This window comes from Indicator indicator, chromosome 10, assembly GCF_027791375.1.
Source record: "Indicator indicator isolate 239-I01 chromosome 10, UM_Iind_1.1, whole genome shotgun sequence".
Classification (NCBI taxonomy): Eukaryota; Metazoa; Chordata; class Aves; order Piciformes; family Indicatoridae; genus Indicator; species Indicator indicator.
In genome coordinates, this window is record NC_072019.1 from 29662037 (window position 1) to 29683904 (window position 21868).

Genomic DNA, 21868 nt, shown 5'->3' on the forward strand with positions numbered 1-21868 from the left:
TGGTTGGACTTGGATGATTTTGGAGGTCTTTTCCAACCCAAATGATTCTATCCATCTTTCTATAACTTACCTTCACCATAAAAATTGCAGGTTCCTTAGACCCACCAACATTCCTCAGCTGGCTTCTTCACCTTCTCTTGGATCATCACAGGACTTTTACTTTCTTATTGCAAGGTAGATGGACAGAGAAAAAGGGGAGATCCCTTTTTCCCCTCTCAGAATCTTTCAATCTCTTCCCATGTTCTCTCTCTCTTTAGACAAACTCTGTGTGTTTTGTCCTAGCAGTGACAATGTAGGTTCTCAGCTTTGATTTTTAGCCTCTGTAAACCCTAACTGCAATTGGAAGTCACACAGTGCAGTGAGTATGGCTCCTGTTCCTAGCTCCTCAGGTTTGTTATGTTAAATCAATGTGTTACATCTTTGTGTCCAGCTTCCCAAGCCTTCTGAGCAAAGGTTGCCCCAGGAGCTTTTCCCCAGTGGAAGCCCTGTAGTGGAGGTGTGAAAGTGCTGCACTCTGAAGAGCAGTGGGGCACTGTGGCTATCTCCAGCAGCTGTGCAGGGGATGCACCAAGATTCTTATCCTCTCAGTTTTGGGAGAGACACCTGAGACCTACAGGCAGGCTGGGGAGGGACTGTTTAGAAGGGCCTGTGGTGATAGGACAAGAGGCAATGGTTTGAAACTGGATCAGGATAGATTTAGATTGGATATCAGGAGGCAGTGAGAGTGGTGAAATACTGGAAGAGGTTGCCTAGAGATGTGGTTGAGGCCCCATCCCTGGAGACATTCAAAATAAGGCTTGATGTGGCCCTGGGCAGCCTGATCTAGCTGGAGGTGTCCCTGCTGACTGCAGGAGGGTTAGACAAGATGACCTTTGAGGGTCCCTCCCACCCCAGTGCAACCTGTGAGATTACTGTCCTGGCACTTTCAGCCTGCAGAACCAAGAGAGATGCTGGTTCTGGTGGTTGGGAAGTCACCTTCTGCAGAACTGCTGGGGTTTGTTGGCATGAAGAGTCCTTCTCTCCCCAGTGCTGAGCATGGTGGCTAAAATTCATAGAATCCTATGGGTTGGAAGGGAGCACAAGGCTCATCCAGTTCCAACCCCCCTGCCATGCCCAGGGACACCTCACACTACAGCAGGCTGGCCAGAGCCTCATCCAGCCTGGCTGCAAACACCTCCAGGGCTGGGGCCTCAACCACCTCCCTGCACAACCCATTGCAGGCTCTCACCACTCTCCTGGGGAAGAACTTCTTCCTCACCTCCACTCTCAATCTCCCCACTTCCAGCTTGATTCCATTCGCCCCAGTGCTTTCTTGGAGCCCCCTTCAGATCCTGGAAGGTCACAAGAAGGTCACCTCAGAGCCTTCTCTTCTCCAGACTGAACAGCCCCAACTCTCTCAGTCTGTCCTCATAGCAGAGGAGCTCCAGCCCTCTGCTCATCCTGGTGGCCCTTCTCATCAGCCTATGGAGCAGTGACACTTCAGTTCTCCCAGCTGTATGCTGCTGGGTATGTCAGCATTGCAGTAGAATGGCACAAGGGTTTGTACACTCAGTGTGAAGAAGAGGAGCAGGAAATGAGAGCCTTTGAAAGGCATTTCTGGCTCCAGAGAAGCAAAAGCCCATATGTGTATAAATATGCAGATAGGTGTTCACTCAGTGCTCGGGGAATGAACAAATTCCTTACATCCCCCTCCACCCAGTTGCATAAAGAGCTGCTGGAGTGCTGAGAGGCTGAAGGGAAGCTGCTAGAAAGCTCTGGTTAATAGCATCACAGAATAGTTAAGTTGGGAAGGGCCTCCAAGATCATCCAGTCCAAAACCTTCCCCAAAGCTGGACAGACTTCAAAATGAAATGTCAGTGTGAAATCTAGGAACAGGACACAAAGCTGGCCTCAAGCCTCATCTCTGGCAGAGCATCTCATTTTATATGGCAAAACCTGCCAGGAGATTAGATTGAGCCCCTGACAGAACACAGAAAACATCTTGGACTAGACTCAATTTTGGTCATTTTGATTGACAGAGCTTCAAACCTTTTCTTCTCTATCCCCCCGCAAAGAGGTACCGCAGGAGGTAAGGGCTGCTGCCAACAGCTTTGATTTCGAGTTCCACAGTCCAGTCCAAATCCATGGAACAGGAGCTGGTGTCAGGAGAAAGGTAGATGGTCAAGATCAAGGTTTTGAAGAGGCACTGAGCCATGTTTGCAGTCTCACAGTACTCATGAAACCAGTAATGTCTCCTATACCCCCAGGGAACATGTCTGTCCTTGGGAGAGGCAACCACAAAGGTCAGAGGGACTGAGCTGATTAAAGGGTAGTGGAGTCACCATCCCTGGAGGTGTCCAAGAAACATGTGGACATGGCACTCTGGGACATGGTTTAATGGCCATGGTGGTCTGAGATTGAAAGTTTGATTTGGTGATCTTGGAGGTCTTTTCCAACCAAAACAACCATGTGATTCTATGACTCTGAGAGGGGTGAAAGGGATCTGTCCTTTTTTACCATCCTTCTCATTCCTTTTTTTTTTTTTTGGTCCAGACAAAATAAGATTCCACAAGGATGTGTAGCTAATAAAGCCCCAATTATACCCCTCACAGGGTTTAGCTCCACAACACATCCACAGGCACAACACACAAAGCTATCTCAGTTTGTAGCCCTTAGTAAGATAAGAGACTTGGCAACAAGGAGGAATGAGCTCCTCCAGCATTTCCAGTGCCTCCTAACAGTTTGCTCTTCTCGGTACTTCTGGCCAAGAGAGCATAATTCGAATTCTCTCTCCAGCATGAACGTGTGCATGTAAGCCGCAAGGAGCGTTGCCAAAGGTCGTCCATCCCTGTCCGAGAGTTCCAGGGTGGTAGAACGTTCCGAGGTGATGTGCTCCCAACTCGTGCGCTGCATCCCCATCTAGTGACCTCTCTGTGCATAACCTCCTAGGTGCGGGGTGGAAACTTCCCGTCTCTGTCACAGAACATTAGGGCTTGGAAGGGGTCTCAAAAGATCATCTAGTCTAACCCCCCCTGCCAGGGCAGGATCACCTACAGCAGGTCACACAGGAATGCATCAAGGAAGGTTTTGGATATCTCCAGAGAAGGAAACTCCACAACCTCTCTGGGCAGCCTGTTCCAGGGCTCTGTCACCCTCAGGGTGAAAAAGTTTTTCCTTATGTTCACATGGAACCTTCTGTGCTCCAGCTTGCACCCATTGCCCCTTGTTCAGTCACGGGACATCTCTGAGAAGAGCCTGGCTCCATCCTCCTGACACTCACCCTTCACATCTTTATAAACATGAATGAGGTCACCTCTCAGTCTCCTCTTCTCTACGCCGCCAGAGAACTCATGGTTGGGTTTGGTTTTCAGGCAGGCAGGATGTTCATGGAAATTCTCTCTGGAATTCTCAACATATCCCTTTGTACATGCAGCTAGGCTCCTGGGGTTTATCATCACTCATAGTGCAGGCCAGCTTGGAGGATAGACTCAGAAGGGAACACTCAGGTTATTTAGTTACCTACAGGGGGGGGAAGCCTCTTCTTTGCACAGCACATTGGGAAATGCCTCCTTTCCATCTTCATCCAGGGCAAAATGAAAAGTTGCACTCTTGAAAATTCCTGGAAGTACCTGGGCTTATTCCTAAACCTGCTCTACTGAATGGGTTTCTTTCCAAGGCTTTTTAGGATTCATTTTTCCTGGGACATTAACCCACTCTCTTCTTGTCTATTAACAGCTTGCTGCAAAACTGTCCTTGCAGTAATAGCTCTAACACTTGTGCATCTTATGGGTAAACCTGAGGAGGCAGCAGAAAAGCAGCAAGAAGTCCTATGGATAGGATGAGGGGCAATGGTTTCAAACTAGACAAGAAAAGATTTAGGTTGGATGTTAGGAACAAGTTCTTTACCATGAGGACCTGGAACAGGTTGCCCAGGGAGGCAGTTGAGGCCCCATCCCTGGAGATGTTCAGTGTGAGGCTCAAAAGGGCTCTGGGCAACCTGATCTAGCTGAGGATGTTCCCTGCTTGCTGCAGGGGGGTTGGTCTAGAAGGCCATCAGAGGACCCTTCCAAACCATTCTATGATTCTTGTCACTCTTGTGTTGTGGAGACCTTCCTATGTAAATAGGGCTTGAGATGATGACTCAAAACATCTGAAGTATTTCTACAGCAGGTGTGAGCAGAAGATTGCCTGAAAGACTCTGTGTGTTCTTTCCAATCACAGTCAATCAGAAGAATTGTGTGGTGGTTTCTGTCAGCACATGGTGCTTCAATCATTCATTTCCAAGTCAACAGAAGGCAGCTCCAAATGCCAGCCCCATGTGAAAGACTCCTGAGCTAGTTGCAGGTGAGCTGGTACAGTTGTACCAAGCACATACTGATCCTGCTGCATGAGAACACCAATCCTGAGCTAGAAACATCAGTATGTTGTCATGGCAGTCTGCCCAGAAGCCTCATCCTTGCCCCAAAAAGAAGACTAATTAGTTCAGAATGAGCAACCCTCTTCTGCATGTGAAGCTGGAAACTTCTGGCTTGTTCATTTGCTTTGGTCTGCTCTAAATCCCCAGAAGTCAGGAGTTCCTGTTTTTCTTACTTGTATTATCCAGCCTTTTACCTGTTCAGTCCAAGAGTAAAGTCCTCCAAATGAAAATCCATTGTCTTCCAAGGACAGTGTTACTTCTTTTCCTCTTATTTGAAGTTATCAATTTGAAAATGTTTAATAAGTGCCCACTTAGTTCTTACCTAATCTGAATACCTTCCCTTTCCAGGTCAGTGTTTCAAATACTCAGGTTTGCTTGTGTTGGGTTTGTTTAGTTTGGGTTTAGTTTTGGGTGTGATTTGGTTGGCTTGGACTTGAATTGGGTTGGGTTTGTTTGGCTTGGGTTGGGTTTGGTTAGATTTGGTCAGGTTGTGGGTTTGGTGTGCAGCTCTATATGTGGTTGATTTGTTTGGGTTTTGGTTTGGTTGATTTGGTTGGATTGGGTTTGGTTAGATTTGGTTGGGTTGTGGGTTTGGTGTGCAGCTCTCCATTTGGTTGGGTTGCTTGGGTTGGGTTTGGTTGATTTGTTCAGATTGGGTTAGGTTTGGCTGATTTGTTTGGAATGGGTTTGGTGAGTTTGGTTAGGCTTGGTTGGGGTGGGGTTTTGGTGTGCAGCTCTCCTTTTGGTTGGGTTTCTTCGGTTGATCTGTTTGGGTTGGGTTTGGTTGGCTTGGGTTTGACTTAGTTTGGGTTTGGTTGAATCCTAGAATCAGTCAGGGTTGGAAGGGAGCACAAGGATCATCCAGTTCCAACCCCCCTGCCATGCCCAGGGACACCTCACACTACAGCAGGCTGGCCAGAGCCTCATCCAGCCTGGCTGCAAACACCTCCAGGGATGGGGCCTCAACCACCTCCCTGCACAACCCATTCCAGGCTCTCACCACTCTCCTGGGGAAGAACTTCTTCCTCATGTCCAGTCTGAATCTCCCCACTTCCAGCTTGATTCCATTCCCCCCAGTCCTGGCACTGCCTGAGAGCCTAAAGAGTCCCTCCCCAGCTTTCTTGGAGCCCCCTTCAGATCCTGGAAGGCCACAAGAAGGTCACCTCAGAGCCTTCTCCTCTCCAGACTGAACAACCCCAAGGTTTGTTTGGATTGGGTTGGGTTTGGTTATATTTGGTTGGGTTGTGGTTTTGGTGTGCAGCTCTCCTGCCTACCCACTCATAAGACAACCCTTTGATAAAGTGGATAAGAAATGTTTGCAGTCCTATGTACAAATCTTTCTGTAGTTGTCCTGTTCCTACCTGGAGGCTTATTTTTTTAAGTCCTTTAGTTAATAGGCAGGACACAGACGTGGGGTGAGATTTCCTGCCATATCCCTCACTGCCTTTGAACAAACAGTATGTAAATAAAGCTGAGTTTTCTTCACATTACCTTCAATCAGTGAGTTTGAACCACCACACAAATCTCATAATTCACCTCCTTGGTTCTAGTAGTTTCAGGACAAATCCAGCAGATGCAACTTTAAGCCTTCAAATGTCTCTGCTGACAGCCTAGGGTAAAGTTCTGGTTCCCTGAGCCTCCCCATCCCCTGCAGCCTGCAGTTGCCATGGTTTCCAAGATTCCCCAGGAATCACAACACTTTAATAAGTGTCAGTACAAGTAATTATCTCTGATAAATGATTGCTCTCATCTCTGGATGCCCTGGCAGAGATTGCCCCAGACATCTGCTGACCAAACAAGAATTTTCCTGTTTTTATTCCTTTCTTCCTAGCTCCAGAAACTGTCTGGGGCAAAGATTTATGTGGAAATAAAACCCTAGCATAAATGTCTCAGTGGACATCTCATTTTCCTGGGATTCTCACTGCAGTGCAGTAGGAAGGGGGTGAATGTGAGCCTCAGCCTTCAGCCCTGCATGTCAACCTGGGGCATTGCCCATGGTGTAGGGGCAGCTTGGGGTGAGCAGAGGGCAACTCAGCCCCACAGCCCTCACATGGCATCTCCAGTGTTCCCATCAGCAAGATCCTTCCTGGACAAACTCTGGCCATGGGGCTGAGCAGCACAGGCTCTGCTCTTCACAGGACACCAGCCATCACCCCAGACCCTTCCTTGGTTGCAGTCACCAATCTCCAGATATGTTGATTTAGAATCATAGAGTTGTTTTGCTTGAAAGAGACCTCCAAGTCCATGAAGTTCAACCATTAACTCAGCACTGCCAGGTCACTGCCAAACCATGGCCCTCAGCACCACATCTCCATGGCTTTGAAACTCCTCCAAGGATGGGGACGCCAGCACTGCACTGAGCAGCCTGGGCCAGGCATTGACAACCCTGAAGGGGAAGAAATTGCTCCTCATATCCACCCTAAACCTCCCCTGGTGTATCTTGAGGCCATTTCCTCTCGTTCTGTCACTTGTTGTCTGGGAGAAGAGACCAACATACACCTGGCTCCAGCCTTCTTTCAGGGAGTTATAGAGAGCCAGAAGGTCTTCCTTCAGTTTCCTCCAGACTGAACACCCCCAGTTCCCTCAGCTGCTCCTCACCATGTCTGTTCCCCAGACCCTTCACCAGCCTCATTGCTCTTCTCTAGACCTGCTGCAGCCCCTCAATTTCCTTCTTGGAGTGAGGGGCCCAAAACTGAGCCCTGTGTTCAAGATGTGGCCTCACCAGTGCCCAGCCCAGGGGGTAATCCCTGCCCTGTCCTGCTGATCACCCTATTGCTGATCCAAGCCAGGGGATTGGTGACCTTCTTGGCCACTTGGCCATACACTGGTCCATCTTCAGCCAGCTGGTGACAACACCCCAGGAACTGCCATTGTGTCATCTTTTTTTTTTTTCCCCCAGTTTAATGGATTTCTCACTGCTTCTGGTGGTTTCTAGTCCATTCTTACTGACTCCTCAGATCTGTTTCTCCCCTTTCATAAATCAGGGATCACCACCATGGATTTACATCAACATGAGCCTTCAAAGAGAAAAGAATCAGTCCATGCCACTACTCAAAGCCCATGGCTGTGTTTCTATCCAAACTTCATCTCTTTCTCCTCCTGGCTGAGCTTCAGGGCACGCACTGAAGGAAGCTGTGACACTTGATCTGTAGCTAATTGTAGAAATTGGTTTGCTCTAGAATTGATTAGGAGCTGACATTCCCATTTAGGAAGCTGTGGGGTTTGCCTTCTTGGAATTCACGTGGACTTTCTAACAACAAATATGAGGTGTAGCTCAAAGGGGTTTATCTGCAGACATCTCTCTACTTGAGCAGGTGATTGGAGCTCCTCAGGAGGTTAGCTGTGAACCAAAAACCCCAAACATTTCACCAGCTTTAAGACACTATTAAACTATTACCTATGACAATGTTTTTTCCCCCTCACAGCCACAATATTCTCCTGTATGAGGATGGCCATGCAGTTGTTGCTGATTTTGGAGGTAAGGAGTTTTTTGTGAAACATCTACAAATGGACTTTCAATTCTCTGTAACTGCACTAAATAAGAAATTGCTGAGGAGGTTGCTCTTCATTTTGTTGTTATGAGAGGACACAAAAGCTTTTAGGGATAAGAACATCCCTGGGGTTTTTTGTCTCACCTAAGTTAGCTGGTGCTGTGGAGTACCCCTTGGTTTATCTGGGAAGGAAGCAGGCAGGATTCAGAAGCCTCATTGTCTGTGCACATCCATGTTGATAAAGAGCTATCACAGTTCTTCTCCACTCCCCAAACCCCAAAGTTATTTACAACACCTTATTTTTCACCAAGCCCTCTGAATAACAAGGTAAGTATCTGAATTGCTTTGCCAGTCAGTTCATTTCTGTTCTCTCTGTTCCAGAATCTAGGTTTTTGCAGTCCCTGGATGAAGACAACATGACAAAACAACCTGGGGTTTGTTTCTTGCTTTGTTCCACATCATTATCACAAGCTCAGGTTAGGAGGAAATGGCATTAGAGAGGTTTAGTTGGAACAATGAAGTGGTGCAGGATTTTCTCTCCCCTAAGGATACTTGGGGAGTTGGTTTCTTTCCTTTAAGCCTCATTAATAGCAGAGCTGTGTGAATGTATAATACCTGCCACAGAAAATGATGCTTCTCAGCATTGTACTTGGAGCTCTGTGGCCCCCAGATCCTCTGTGAAGTGTCATTGTTTTAACCCTTCACCACTCACACACTGCTCTGGTGATCAAAGCTTTCATCAGTCTGGCTTTGTGGGGCTGAGACAGCCACCACCCTGGTGCTGTTAGGTGTGAGGTCTAGATGGTGTGAGCTGGGTGAACATCTTCCTGGCAAATGTACTCAGCACTGCTCAGGCCACGCCTTGAGTCCTGTGTCCAGTTCTGGGCTCCTCAGTCCAAGAGAGATGTTGAGGTACTGGAACATGTCCAGAGAAGGTGGGGAGGGGTCTGGAACACAAACCCTACGAGGAGAGGCTGAGGGAGCTGGGGGTGTTTAGCCTGGAGAAGAGGAGGCTCAGGAGAGACCTCATTGCTGTCTACAACTACCTGAGGGGAGGTTGTAGCCAGGAGGGGGTTGGTCTCTTCTCCCAGGCAACCAGCAGCAGAACAAGAGGACACAGTCTCAAGCTGTGCCAGGGGAGGTCTAGGCTGGATGTTAGGAGGAAGTTCTTCACAGAGAGAGAGATTGCCCATTGGAATGGGCTGCCCAGGGAGGTGGTGGAGTCACCATCCCTGGAGATGTTCAAGAGAAGCCTGGGTGAGGCACTTGGTGCCAGGGTCTGGTTGATTGGATAGGGCTGGGTGCTAGCTTGGACTGGGTGATCTTGGAGGTCTCTTCCAACCTGGCTGATTCTATGAAATGGAGCAGTTCCTGTATGGAGCAAGGGGAGTAAAGAAATAAGAGAGGAAAACAAGAGCACAGATGCAGGAAAAGCTGCATACAGGAGGAAGTGGACAGTGCTGATGTCCTGCTGATGTCCCCTGCTTTGCAGAACCTCCGCTGGATGGCCCCTGAGGTGTTCACCCAGTGCACCAGGTACACCGTCAAGGCTGACGTCTTCAGCTATGCTTTGTGCCTCTGGGAGCTGCTAACTGGGGAGATTCCCTTTGCTCACCTGAAGCCAGGTAAGATGCTCCATGAATGCTAACTGGGGACTTATTCATGCATCCCAAAATGCACCACCCTCTCCACAGTCATGCAAGATCTTGCCATGGTTAGGTGGGCTGCTCTCCTGGCAAGGCTGGCAGCTTCCGTAGGGCTGCATTTTACAGAAGGTTGTCCTGCTGTACATCCAGACACATCTACATTAGGCAGCACAAGCAGCCATGAGGTCACAGACTCTTTAGGACAAGAAGAAATGGCCTCAGCTTGAATTCTCTGAACCAGAGAAGCAGCCCCTGTAACATCAGCCAGTATTTCACTGGTGTTTGTCAGTGAGTCCCCGTGGTTTAATGGCCGTGGTGGTGTGAGTTTGATGGTTGGACTTAGAGGTCTATGGTTCTGTGATTCTATGCCTTCAGTGAGAAGTACAGAGCTATCCCACCACAATCACACATACCACTTACTGCAGAGCCACACAGCTTCAAATCCCTTCCCCAGGCCTAGGGACAGGGACAAGGCACTCAAATTTTAGGCCATTTGCTTCTCCTGTTGGCGTTAGGATTGTAAAACCATTCCTTGGTACACCTCCTCCTTGTGGAACTTAAGGAAGAAAAATCAAACTGTTTGCCCCTCCTGCCTACACAGAGCTCCAATATCCCAGGATTTATCTGATATTGAGCTTCTGAAACGTTGTTATGCAGACAAAAGCTGCAATGAGGGCAGACAATGGCTGAAATTAATCTGTTCTCACAACGAATGCTGTGATGAGATGTGGATATGGTTAAAAAAATGAGCCCATTCTTGTTCCAATCTCCTGGCTGCAATCTTGCAGCTCCCTGCATAGCCCTCATGCTCTGATCACATCAGTTTGAAGTGTCAGACAAACAAAGGGTTTTACTTAGCTTTTGATATGAAATCCAAATGCATTTGTTTTGACTTGACAACATTTTGCTTGAAAGGAATGGGAGGAATTAACCATGTCTTTGGATCCACTAAAGGCACAAATCCCAATCAGGGAAATATTTTGGCAACCCTGTCCTGGTCAGTAGTGGCTTGAACTTGCAAAAAAGTCACTCACTAGATTTTTCCTAAGAAAAACAGATAAAATTAGGGTTTTTTCTTAGCTGTAACTGGAGTGGCCATGGGATATTTTAAGAGCTGTGAGTCCATACCAATTTATCTGCAGCTGGAGTAAACCTGTCACTTGGTCTTAATAAGGAAGACAATGAATTTTTTATTAAATGATTTGAAGGCTTTTTTTTTTTTTCCCCAAAAGGCCTTTTTTCCAGGGTTTTACAGCTAGGTTGTCTTCTCCCATGCTGAGCATTAGCAGCAACGTGTGTCCATCTGCCTCAGCTCTCTTTGCACACAGCATGGATGGATGGAGAACCTCTTCAGGCTCTGAGTTCTTCACTCCAGGCTCAGCATTTCTGCCCCTGCTGAGGTGTCTCCAGTGGGGAGGGGGCTGCTTTCCTGGGCCCTCTGGGGCACTGACAGCTCTCTGTTGGGTTGCAGCGGCGGCGGCTGCAGACATGGCTTACCACCACGTCCGCCCCCCCATCGGCTACTCCATCCCCAAGCCCATCTCTGCCCTGCTGATGAGGGGATGGAATGCCTGTCCTGAGGTGAGTGCCCCCAGCCAGCCCAAACCCAGGAGTTCCTGCTCCAGTCAGCCCTCTGCCCAGCTTCACATGCCTGCCCCAAAGCCCTGGTGCCCGAGGCCAGTGCCGCTGTAGAAAGCCCTGATTCAGATTGGGCAGATTCAGATTGGATGTTAGGAAGAAGTTCTTCATCATGAGGGTGGTGAGAGACTGACACAGGTTGCCCAGGGGGGTGGTGGAAGCCTCATCCCTGGAACTTTTTAGGACCAGGCTGGATGTGGCTGTGAGCAATCTGATCTAGTGTGAGGTGTCCCTGCCCATTGCAGGGGGGGTTGAAACTAGGTGATCCTTGAGGTCCAACCCTGAAAAACCTGTGATTCTATGATGCCTGCAGGACAGGACTCTGACCCAACAAGTTGCTGGTGAGGTGGTTCCTACAGCACCTTTCCCACCTGCTACCTTGTGACTGGTGGTCAATGACTGGGAAGTCCATCTGGTTATTCCAATCACCTCAGTGGCAACAGCATTAAGGAAAAGGAGGCGTACAAGTGCTCCCTGCTGGGAGTGTAAAGTGGTGCTTAAAGAAACACTGCTTCATGTTGGCTTTTGTCATCCTCAAACTGGTGGCTTTTAGGGTGGCAGCAGGATCTAATGGTGCTTGAGACCCTCCACAGTAGAGGGACAACAGTGAGCCTCCCCTAACAAGTCTTTATAGCTCTGTCCTTATCAAAGCTTCCAACCCAGGGTTGATAACTGGCACTTTTCTGAGGCTGTGTCCCAGCTGTGTTTCCTGACTAGGTGGATTTTACACAGATCTGGGCATCTGCACATGGAAATCATGCAGATGTTGGAGTGTGTGGGCACCTGTGCTGGCTCAGAGGAGTTGGGGCTGTCTGAGTGACAGTGACACTCTTCTGGCACTGATGGAGCATGAGAATGATGGGTTTGTTCATAACTTCTGGGCTTTGACAGTGATGGAAGACAGAAAGCAACCAGATGAATGCCATCTCTCTGAAATGTTTCTCAGACAGGATTGTGGAGATTCTTCATACACCAGGCAAGGGACTCTGGGAGCTCCTGGGAGCTGTCTAATGCCATCTTTGCACCTGCTGCTGTAGCAGCTTCATGGCTGCTCTTGCTCATGGCTCTAACCTGTCTGAAAGTCAGGAAACATCCCCCAGAGACTGGAAATCCAGCATGCTTGGAAAATGTTCCACCAAGAGGGTTAGCTGCTGTAGGAACTACAGGGCAGGGGTAGTCCTGGGATGGTAGACCTAGGTGGGTTTGGTGGGTTTAGAAACTTTGCTTGACTGGTTGGTTTTCTGGTGCTCTTCTGGCATTTGAGGTCTTCACTGATCAACATGGACATTGCATTTGTGAGGAATGGGAGTGGATTTGGGAACCTGTGTGATTCTTCTGGTGTTACAGGAGGGGTGGTTTCCTACCGTAGCTTTGTGGTAGTAAAGCACATACTCTGAATTTCCTCCTGGAAACAGAATCTGGGATTTGAGTCCCTTTTCCAGTTAGCCCAGCTTAGAAAGAAAAAGCTTAAGCCTGTCCTTGTCCTGGGGACCTGAGAGCTTTCTTACCTGCTTTGGTGAGCTGAAGCATGTGCTCAAGTGCTCTGCTGAGGGAAGGAGAAGAGCTTGTGGGACTTGGAGCAGCAATGGATTGCCATGAGCACTGCTCCCTTACTGGTTATGTGTGTAAGATACTGGTGTGAGGACTGGGGTACAGTGTGCCTGCAATGCAGGGCTACTTTATTCCATCCTAGGTTTATTTGTTGCTTCTGGAATATGCTTTTGTCTTTGGGGAGGTTTGTTAGGGCTGGGGGTGGTTTGGTTTCCCTGTGAGTATGAAGCAGCTGCTAATAATCATCAGCCTGGAACTCACACTGTGTTTACATTTATTAATAAGATGTCATATTAAAGTGTTGACTTAAGCACTCTGTAATGGATATAGTCACTCTATCTTGTTAGCATTTCCACAGCTCATTTAGCCCCAATGAGAAGAAACCATCTTTGCAGAATCCTGATGCACTTTGGTGCTCATCACTCCAGCATCTCTTCATCCTGCTCCTGTTTCAGGGCAGGATGGTGGCTCAGGCAAGGCAGTGGGTGGCCTGAACTTTGCACAAGATGGGGCAAAATCTTACTAAAAACAATGTTTATTGAAGGTGCTTGGTTCTTGTTCTCAGTAGCAAAGCTTTGGAGCTTCTTCTGAGGGCCTTGGAATAGTCCCAGGAGGGCCACGGGGCAGGGAAGAGTAAAGGGAAGTCGATAGCTTGTCCTGAGGCAGCCACTACACACCCACAGCACTGCTGAGAACTCCCTGCAGGGGTTCACAGCCATTCTTTCCCAAGGTCTTGGGTGTGCAAGAACCCTTGTGCAGTGATGACTCCTGAGGAGGCATGTTTGGAGCAGGAACCAAAGCTCTGCTAGTCAAACACTAGAGCAAGCAGAATAAAAGCAAGGCTGAAAAGCATCACCATATCCATGTCCATTTTACAGCATCCCACTGCAGATGCATAAACAAAGACATCTGCTTACAAGAGAGGGTTTTTTGGGGGGGGAGGAACGGTGAATTCTGAGGTCACAATTTCCCAAGAGGTTTGCTCAGTTTTAAACTAAAAGAGGCAGAAACTGGAGTCTCTCTCTGTGTGTGGATTTACTGGATGTCAATGGAGTGCCTCCAAATTTGCACAGCCATCCTTTTGTTTGTCTTTGACTTCACTCAGGGTTCATCCCCACTGAAAACCAGTTCCCATGTCTCATGTCACTGGTACTGCTCACCAGCCACTCAAACATCTGTTCTCCAGAAACTTCTGTCAGTGGCTGTTTCCATAGGCAAGCTGGTGACTAGCAAATGAGGCAGTGTCTCTTAAGCAGTGGTTTTTTTTTTCATTAGCTGCTTTAATTTGCAAGCTTTAATTAGAGTCAAAGCATTTGCTGTAGTACCTGGGGCTTAGTTCTGTAAAGACAATAAACACTGGGTTGGTTTTAGTAAGTGCAACTCTAATGTCACTGTCAGCTTTTCTGTAGGCTTCCAAGGCAGTGCTGTGGAGGAAGATGTGGTGATGGGAATGGGGAGCTTGTCTGGCAGTTAATTAAGGAATTCCCAGCTCTCCTCTGTCAAACATCATGGCATGCACTGCCTCACTCAAGGCTGAACTTCCCTGGGTGAGCTCTGCTGTGGGCTGGAACAGGGTATTGATCAGCAGAAACAGAAGGAGGTGGATTTGTCAGTCCCCAACATGGCTGCCACATAAAGCACACAGAGATGGAGACATGTCCTGGGCAGGTGATGGGGAGCAGCTGTGGAGGTGGTGCACATGAAGTGGTGTGAGTACACCAACAAGGGAGGGAGCAGGATGGCCCTAAGTGGAGGTCAGGATCTTGGCCACTGTTCTTCACAGCTGCTGCTGTGTCAAAGCCTTGTTCATTGACAAAGAGGAGGCATAGCTCAAGTTCCATCAGAGCCAGGATTTTATTGGTAGTGGGTTTGTAATCATGGTCTAGTCAATATTAGCTCCAATCTAATTGTTAACAGAGGAGAAGAAGAATGCAATTCCAGTTGTTAACCATTTGATGGCTTGGTTCTGATCCTGCAGCTCCCAGCCGAGCCCAAGCAGGCTGAAAGCAAAGTCATGAAATGGGTGTGGATGTCCCCTACCTGGAGGTGTTCAAAGCCAGCCTGGATGAAACCTTGAACAATCTGTGCTAGTGGAAGGTGTCCCTCCCCATAACAGGGAGATGGGAACTAGATGCTCCTCAAGATTCCTTCCAACCCAAACCATTCTATGAATCTATGAAATTCAGAGAAGGGACAGGGAAGCAGCTGTGTGTGATTCACCACCTGTCCATCAGTCACTTCAGCCACAGAAGATCATGGAATCCTAGAATCAGTCAGGGTTGGAAGGGAGCACAAGGATCATCCAGTTCCAACCCCCCTGCCATGCCCAGGGACACCTCACACTACAGCAGGCTGGCCAGAGCCTCATCCAGCCTGGCTGCAAACACCTCCAGGGCTGGGGCCTCAACCACCTCCCTGCACAACCCATTGCAGGCTCTCACCACTCTCCTGGGGAAGAACTTCTTCCTCACATCCAGTCTGAATCTCCCCACTTCCAGCTTGATTCCATTCCCCCCAGTCCTGGCACTCCCTGACAGCCTAAAAAGTCCCTCCCCAGCTTTCTTGGAGCCCCCTTCAGATCCTGGAAGGCCACAAGAAGGTCACCTCAGAGCCTTCTCTTCTCCACACTGAACAGCCCCAACTCTCTCAGTCTGTCCTCATAGTAGAGCAGCTCCAGCCCTCTGCTCATCCTGGTGGCCCTTCTCTGGACACCTTCCAGCATCTCCAGATCCCTCTTGGAATAGAGGCTCCAGACCTGGATGCAGTACTCCAGGTGGGGTCTCAGCAGAGCTGAGCAGAGGGGGAGAATCCCCTCCCTTGCCCTGCTGGCCACACTTCTCCTGATGCAGCCCAGGCTCTGCTTGGCTTTCTGGGCTGCAAGATGCACCCCCTTCTCCTTAACACAGCTTTGCTCTTTTGTTTTGTTCCCAGGGGAGACCAGAGTTTTCAGAAGTAGTCACAAAGCTGGAAGAATGTCTGTGCAACATTGAGGTAAGGCCTTGATTTCCACTGCCTTGGGTGTGCTGCATGGTCAGGAGTTCAAGGGTAGAGCAGCAGCTGAGGAAAGCAGTGGCTTTTGGAGCCCACAGGCTGCTGGAGATGCTTCATCCTGTGGCCAGCCAAGACACTGCTTTTTGAAGGGACATGGTGAATAGTGGTTGATAGGTGCCAGGAGGAGGAGGCTGGGACCAGAGGTTGCTGTCTCAGGAGCTGCTAAGAGAGGTGCACTGAAGACAGAGTATGACCAGTGCTGTGGGGTTGCACTTCACAGTGGTCCTGGGCAGAGGGGTTTATCCCCATTTCTCCCATTCAAAGCTACTTGATTTCAAAGGAGAACTGACCAACTGGCCAGGGGCCTGGGAGAAAACACAGGAAAATGCCAACTGTTCCTGCTTTGGGCTGTGGCTGTCACATAGACAGATGTGTGCCTTTAGCCTGGTGTCAGACCAGTGCTCAGGCAGAAAGATCCAGGGCTGCAGCTCTTGGAATCGTGTCTTCTCTGTGTGGTTGTGTGTGTGTGTGTGAGAGGGAGATTAAAAAAAGAAATAAAAAATTAAAATAAAATATCCTTTCCAAATGGATCAGTGCTCTTGAGCTAAAGGGTCAGAAAAGACAGCCCTAATCTATTGCACTGGCTGCAGCTGCAGCCAGAGCTGCTTGCTCCATGCGTGGGTGGAAGCTTTTAAGTGTGGAATAAAAGTGAAGCTCTGCATCAGATGGAGCTGGGTCACCTCTGACCTGCCTGCTGTGAGATGCAGGCAGTGGTGATGCAGGAGGAGATCTGGAAGAAGGGCTTGTGGAGAGAAAGAGGAAAGAAAAGTGCCATTTAGCTGAGGAGTCAGACCTAAGCTCCCTGTGCCCAGAGTAGAGCTGTGTCTGGAGGAGCCTGAAGGAACCAGATTTCTAATACAGTTATTAAGCACTGCAGCTGATGGAGGATGAAGATGGAGAGTTTTCTGTCTCTTACCTCCCTCTCTTCCTTCTCTTTCTCTCAACAAACCATTTCAGCTCATTTTCAGTATCTCTGATACCAGTAGTGGCAGGGACCTTTTGTGGAGCCTGCTGGTGCTGTGTTCTGTGGTCAGTCCCCAGGTACAAATGCACACATTGCTGTGCCAGCCCTGTTTGCATTGTCCCATCAGTGTGAATGCCTCTCCTGGGACACCTGGAACCTATGGCCAGGCAGCTCTGACACTGTCCCAGCACAGAGTGGGAAGCCCCAGCCAGGGGTCCTACTGCAGGAGCAGAGATGGCTCCCAGCTGCACAGGGGCTGCTTGCACACCGAGTGAGGCATGGCTGAACCAAAGTACTAGGATGAGAGCAAATGGGCTTAAGTTGCACCAGGAGAGATTTAGGGGGATATTAGGGACAATATCTTTCCTGCAAGAGTGAACAGGCTTTGGACCAGGCTGCCCAGGGAGGTGGTGGAGTCACCATCCCTGAAGGTGTTCACAAAACCTGTGGAGTTGGTGCTTCAGGATATAGTTTAGTGGTCATGGGGGTTGGGTTACAGCTGGGCTCGATGATCTTAGAGGTCTATTCCAGCCTTAATGATTCTATGATTCTGGGGCCACCCAGCCTCAGCTTGAGAGGCCCAGGCCATGAGGAACTGTCTGCTCTGTCTGACAGGCAGCAGCCAGCCCTCAGCTGAACAGCACCAGGAGATTCCAAACTGGTGACACATGGGTTTGATGGGTGGACCACCAGATGGATAAAGAACTGGCTTGATGGCCACACCCAAAGAGTGGCTGTCAATGGCTCCATGTCCCAGTGGAGGCCAGGGACAAGCAGAGTCCCTCAGGGCTCAGTCCCGGGATCAGGCTTGTTCAACATCTTTGTCAGTGCCATGGACAGAGGCATTGAGTGCACCCTCAGCAAGTTTGCTGATGACACCAAGCTGTGTGGTGCAGCAGCCAGGCTGGAGGGAAGGGATCCATCCAGAGGCACCTGGACAGGCTGGAGAGGTGGGCACAAGCCAACCTCAGGAGGTTCAGCAGGACCAAGGGCAGGGTCCTGCAGCTGGGTGGAGGCAATCCCAAGCACAAATGCAGGCTGGGCAGGGACTGGCTGGAGAGCAGCCCTGAGGAGAGGGACTTGGGGGTGCTGGGGAATGAGAAGCTCAGCAGGAGCTGTCAGTGTGCACTTGCAGCCCAGAAAGCCAAGCAGAGCCTGGGCTGCATCAGGAGAAGTGTGGCCAGCAGGGCAAGGGAGGGGATTCTCCCCCTCTGCTCAGCTCTGCTGAGACCCCACCTGGAGTACTGCATCCAGGTCTGGAGCCTCTATTCCAAGAGGGATCTGGAGGTGCTGGAAGGTGTCCAGAGAAGGGCCACCAGGATGAGCAGAGGGCTGGAGCTGCTCTGCTATGAGGACAGACTGAGAGAGTTGGGGCTGTTCAGTGTGGAGAAGAGAAGGCTCTGAGGTGACCTTCTTGTGGCCTTGCAGGATCTGAAGGGGGCTCCAAGAAAGCTGGGGAGGGACTTTTTAGGCTCTCAGGCAGTGCCAGGACTGGGGGGAATGGAATAAAGCTGGAAGTGGGGAGATTGAGAGTGGAGGTGAGGAAGAAGTTCTTCCCCAGGAGAGTGGTGAGAGCCTGCAATGGGTTGTGCAGGGAGGTGGTTGAGGCCCCAGCCCTGGAGGTGTTTGCAGCCAGGCTGGATGAGGCTCTGGCCAGCCTGCTGTAGTGTGAGGTGTCCCTGGGCATGGCAGGGGGGTTGGAACTGGATGAGCCTTGTGCTCCCTTCCAACCCTGACTGATTCTAGGATTCTGTACAGGGGAGGCGGCTGGTGAGGGAGCGCTGCGGGAAGGCTCCTAACACACACCCACAGCGCTTTCTTTGGCTCCCCAACGCAGCTGATGTCTCCAGCCTCCAGCAACAGCAGCGGGTCGCTGTCCCCCTCCTCATCCTCGGACTGCCTGGCAGCACGAGGGGGTCCCGGGCGCAGCCACGTCGCAGCCCTGCGCAGCCGCTTCGAGCTGGAGTATGCCCTGAACGCGAGGACCTACGCCGGCTGCTCACGCAGGTATGTCCCACGGGGAGCACAGGACCCATCGTCCCCAAGAGGTTGGGAGGCTTCATTTTGGTTTGGTTTTGTTTTTTTCTTTCATCTTGATCTGCAATTGTGCCACGGTTCAGTGAGGTGGGCTGTGGCACTGGAAGGTGGGGTGGCTGCTGTCACCTGCCCAGGCACAGGTCCCAGGCTGCTGCTAGGGAGAGCAGAGATGAAGGTGTCTGTGTTGAGAGGGGCAGAAACAGCCAGACAGGCAGCGTGCTCTCCCAGCAGGTGCAGAGGCAGGGACAGGCGGCGGTGAGGGCACATTCAGCAGTTTCCTGTCCCTGTCCTGGGGTGGTGTGAGGATGAGATGTGAAATGTGCCTTCAAAGCCTGCAACGGAGCCGTGGGCTTGCTGTAAACGCGACCCTTTAGCACCACTTAGCAGCCAGAAACTGCAACAGCAGAGCCCTGGTGAGACGTCCCAGCTAGCTGGGATGTGGAGCAGACACAGCATCTGAACTGGGGCAGAGGAGCAGAGCCAGAGGTCCTTTCCCTGCTTAGGGGTTCCTGTGGAGAGGCAGCAGGCAGGAGACAGCTGCAGGAGACACTGCCATTCTGTGCAGCAAAGCACAGCCCAGGCCCAGACCTTCACCTGGCACATGGGTATTTCATAAACTGCTTTGTCCTGTGCTCACCAGCCTCTAGCATGGGCTGCTCTGTGCCACAGGGGTCATTAAAGCTGGAGGCTTCCATCAAGCACTCTGCCACACAAACCCCAGTGTTCAAATCCACCCAGAGCCACCACATGCCACCAAGAGGGAAGGGCTGCCAGCATCTCAGTAGCTGAACACTCACACAGCACACCCAGATGATTAATCACAGAGTCATGGAATGATGAGGGTTGTAGAAGACCTCTAAGATCATAACTTTATGATCTTAGAGGTCTTTTCCAACCCTCATCATTCCTGCCCAACATCTCCATTACAACTAGACCATGTCCCAGGGTGCCACATCTGCTTGTTCTTTTAACACACCCAAGGACAGCAACTCCACCCCCTCCCTGGACAGCCTGTTCCAATGCCTGACCACTCTTGCAGAAAAGAAATTTTCCTCATATCCAACCTAAATCTCCCCTAGTGCAGCTTGAGGCCATTACTCCTTGTCCTGTCATTAGGTACTTGGGGGAAGATGCCAGCAATGGTCTCACTCCAAACCCCTTTCAGGTAGCTGTAAAGAGCCAGAAAGTCTCCTCTCAGCCTCCTCTTCTGTAGGATGAACAACCACAGCTCCCTCAGCCGCTCCTGAGAAGATTTCCTCTCCAGACCCCTCACCAGCTTCATTGCTCTTCCCTATCCCTGCTCCCAATGACAGCTGTTTGATTTTCAGGAAGGGGGCACGCTGGGGTGCTCCCACCTCTGCTGTACTTCCTGGGATCCTGTTCCCAGCTACTCTGAGGACTCTGTGTCTTATGAAACGTGCAGCTCCTCCCCCCAGCACAGACAACTCATCTGGTGCCATCTCCCTGTACTATACACATGGTGCCAAACAGATGTGGCACCAAAGTGATTTGGGCGCTGCCCTGTCCTTTCAGTGCCTGTTTGGTGGATGGCCCTTGGCACGGTGGGATGCAGAAGACTCCCCAGGGGTTGGCTGCAATAGCAGTGCACTGTGACTGTCCATCTGACAGGACAGCTGAATGTGTCAGTTCATCACAGACAGAGGCTCTCACTGTTGCTTTTCTACTTTTCCACACCTTCAGCACTTCCCACAGAGCCCAAGGACAGTACCTGCAAGAGAAGAGTCTTTTCTCTGTTAAGTAGCTGGGGTGTCCTTTCTTTGTATCTTTGTAGGGCTGGATTGCCTTTTCCTTCCAGCTCTAAGAAAAGTTCTTATAGTCTACAGATACTGACACCTCCTACTTTATTTGCAGCACTGGGCAACACCCTTCTCAGGGTCTGACTTTGGATGACATGAGAAGAAGCTTCCAGTGCCCACCAGTTGACCAAAACGGTGAGTTAGGGCAGAGTACTGCTGAGCACCTTGGTGTGGTTAACCAGAGGGAGCTGCAGCCTCCTGAGGTACCAAAAAGGTCTCATGGAAAACCTACCTGTCAGAAAACAGGGATATGGTGTACAGGATCCTGGGCCCTGTCTTCTCACCCTTCTCCCACTCTGCCTCATGCCCCAGACAGTTTCCATGATCTAGTGCCTGTGCTTTCTTGTTTCCATTCAGGTGTCTCTGTGCAATGCCTGGCTAGCAAGAGGTTTGTGCTGGCTCCACTGGCTTTGTCACCTTAGCACAGTGACCAGTGACACCTGGAAAGGGAGATCAAGGCAGTTCCTTTGGCACCACTGGAGCAGCTCATCAACAGCCCAGGAGCTGTTGCTTTCTGTTGTGCAGCCTCCAGAATTCAGATGTTTTAAGAACACTTCTCAGAATGCTTAGTTTGAGCCCTGCAAAGATCCAGTTAGAACGGCAGAAGGTTGTTGGTTCTTGTTGATGGCAAAGTCCAACAGTGTCATTAAAACACTGAGATTTGTGTTTTGGTGTCAGTCACCAAGGCTTCTTTGTGCCCTGTTATTGTGGGTTCCTTGGGTGATGTTTACTTCCCATTTCCACTTCTCCTCAGCAGGTGGTATCAGAGGGAGGCCTGCAGGCAGCACAGGGGATCAGCAGATGCCAAACTGGTTTTGTTCATGTCATCACTGCAGGGAAACTGAGGGGCAGCACTGCTGCTGTGCTGAGCTGCACCTGAACTTGTCTCTGCCTCTCTTGCAGGCTACGTGTCAGACCCCATGAGCACAATGAGGTTCCACTCCTGCAGCAGCAGTGGCAGCTTTGAAGAAAGCAGCTGAGGGCAGGAACTCTCCAGCTCCAGAGACTCACCATCAACCAGCAGCAGTAGTCTGTATCAGCCTGACTCTCAGCTACAAACTGAACAGATGGAGTTGGTGGTGGTGTCCCTGTCCTGAGCTCTGCTCTAGTGTCCTTCTCTGCTGGCCCACTTGAGGGCTGGGGTTTTGGGTGGTGTGCAGCTATTCTGTAACAAAGTCAATGCCCACAAGGAATGCTGGGCTTCCATCTTCACCTTTAGTAATGTGACCAGATGAAAGGAAAAATGCATCTGTTGTAGGTTCAGAGCTCCAGGGAGA

The 21868-nt window shown here is 50.1% G+C and overlaps 1 protein-coding gene across 1 annotated transcript in view; it reads left to right on the forward strand.

Moving 5' to 3' along the window:
- Nucleotides 1–21571, forward strand: part of TNNI3K (TNNI3 interacting kinase) — a 79488-nt gene extending 57917 nt beyond the window's left edge. The window contains exons 18-25 of the mRNA XM_054383950.1: nucleotides 7822–7874; nucleotides 8269–8321; nucleotides 9380–9512; nucleotides 11005–11114; nucleotides 15654–15713; nucleotides 18575–18744; nucleotides 20647–20726; nucleotides 21495–21571. Of these exons, the coding sequence (XP_054239925.1) occupies nucleotides 7822–7874; nucleotides 8269–8321; nucleotides 9380–9512; nucleotides 11005–11114; nucleotides 15654–15713; nucleotides 18575–18744; nucleotides 20647–20726; nucleotides 21495–21571 (736 nt within the window). The remainder of the gene's footprint in view (nucleotides 1–7821; nucleotides 7875–8268; nucleotides 8322–9379; nucleotides 9513–11004; nucleotides 11115–15653; nucleotides 15714–18574; nucleotides 18745–20646; nucleotides 20727–21494) is intronic.
- The last annotated feature ends 297 nt before the right edge of the window (nucleotides 21572–21868 follow it).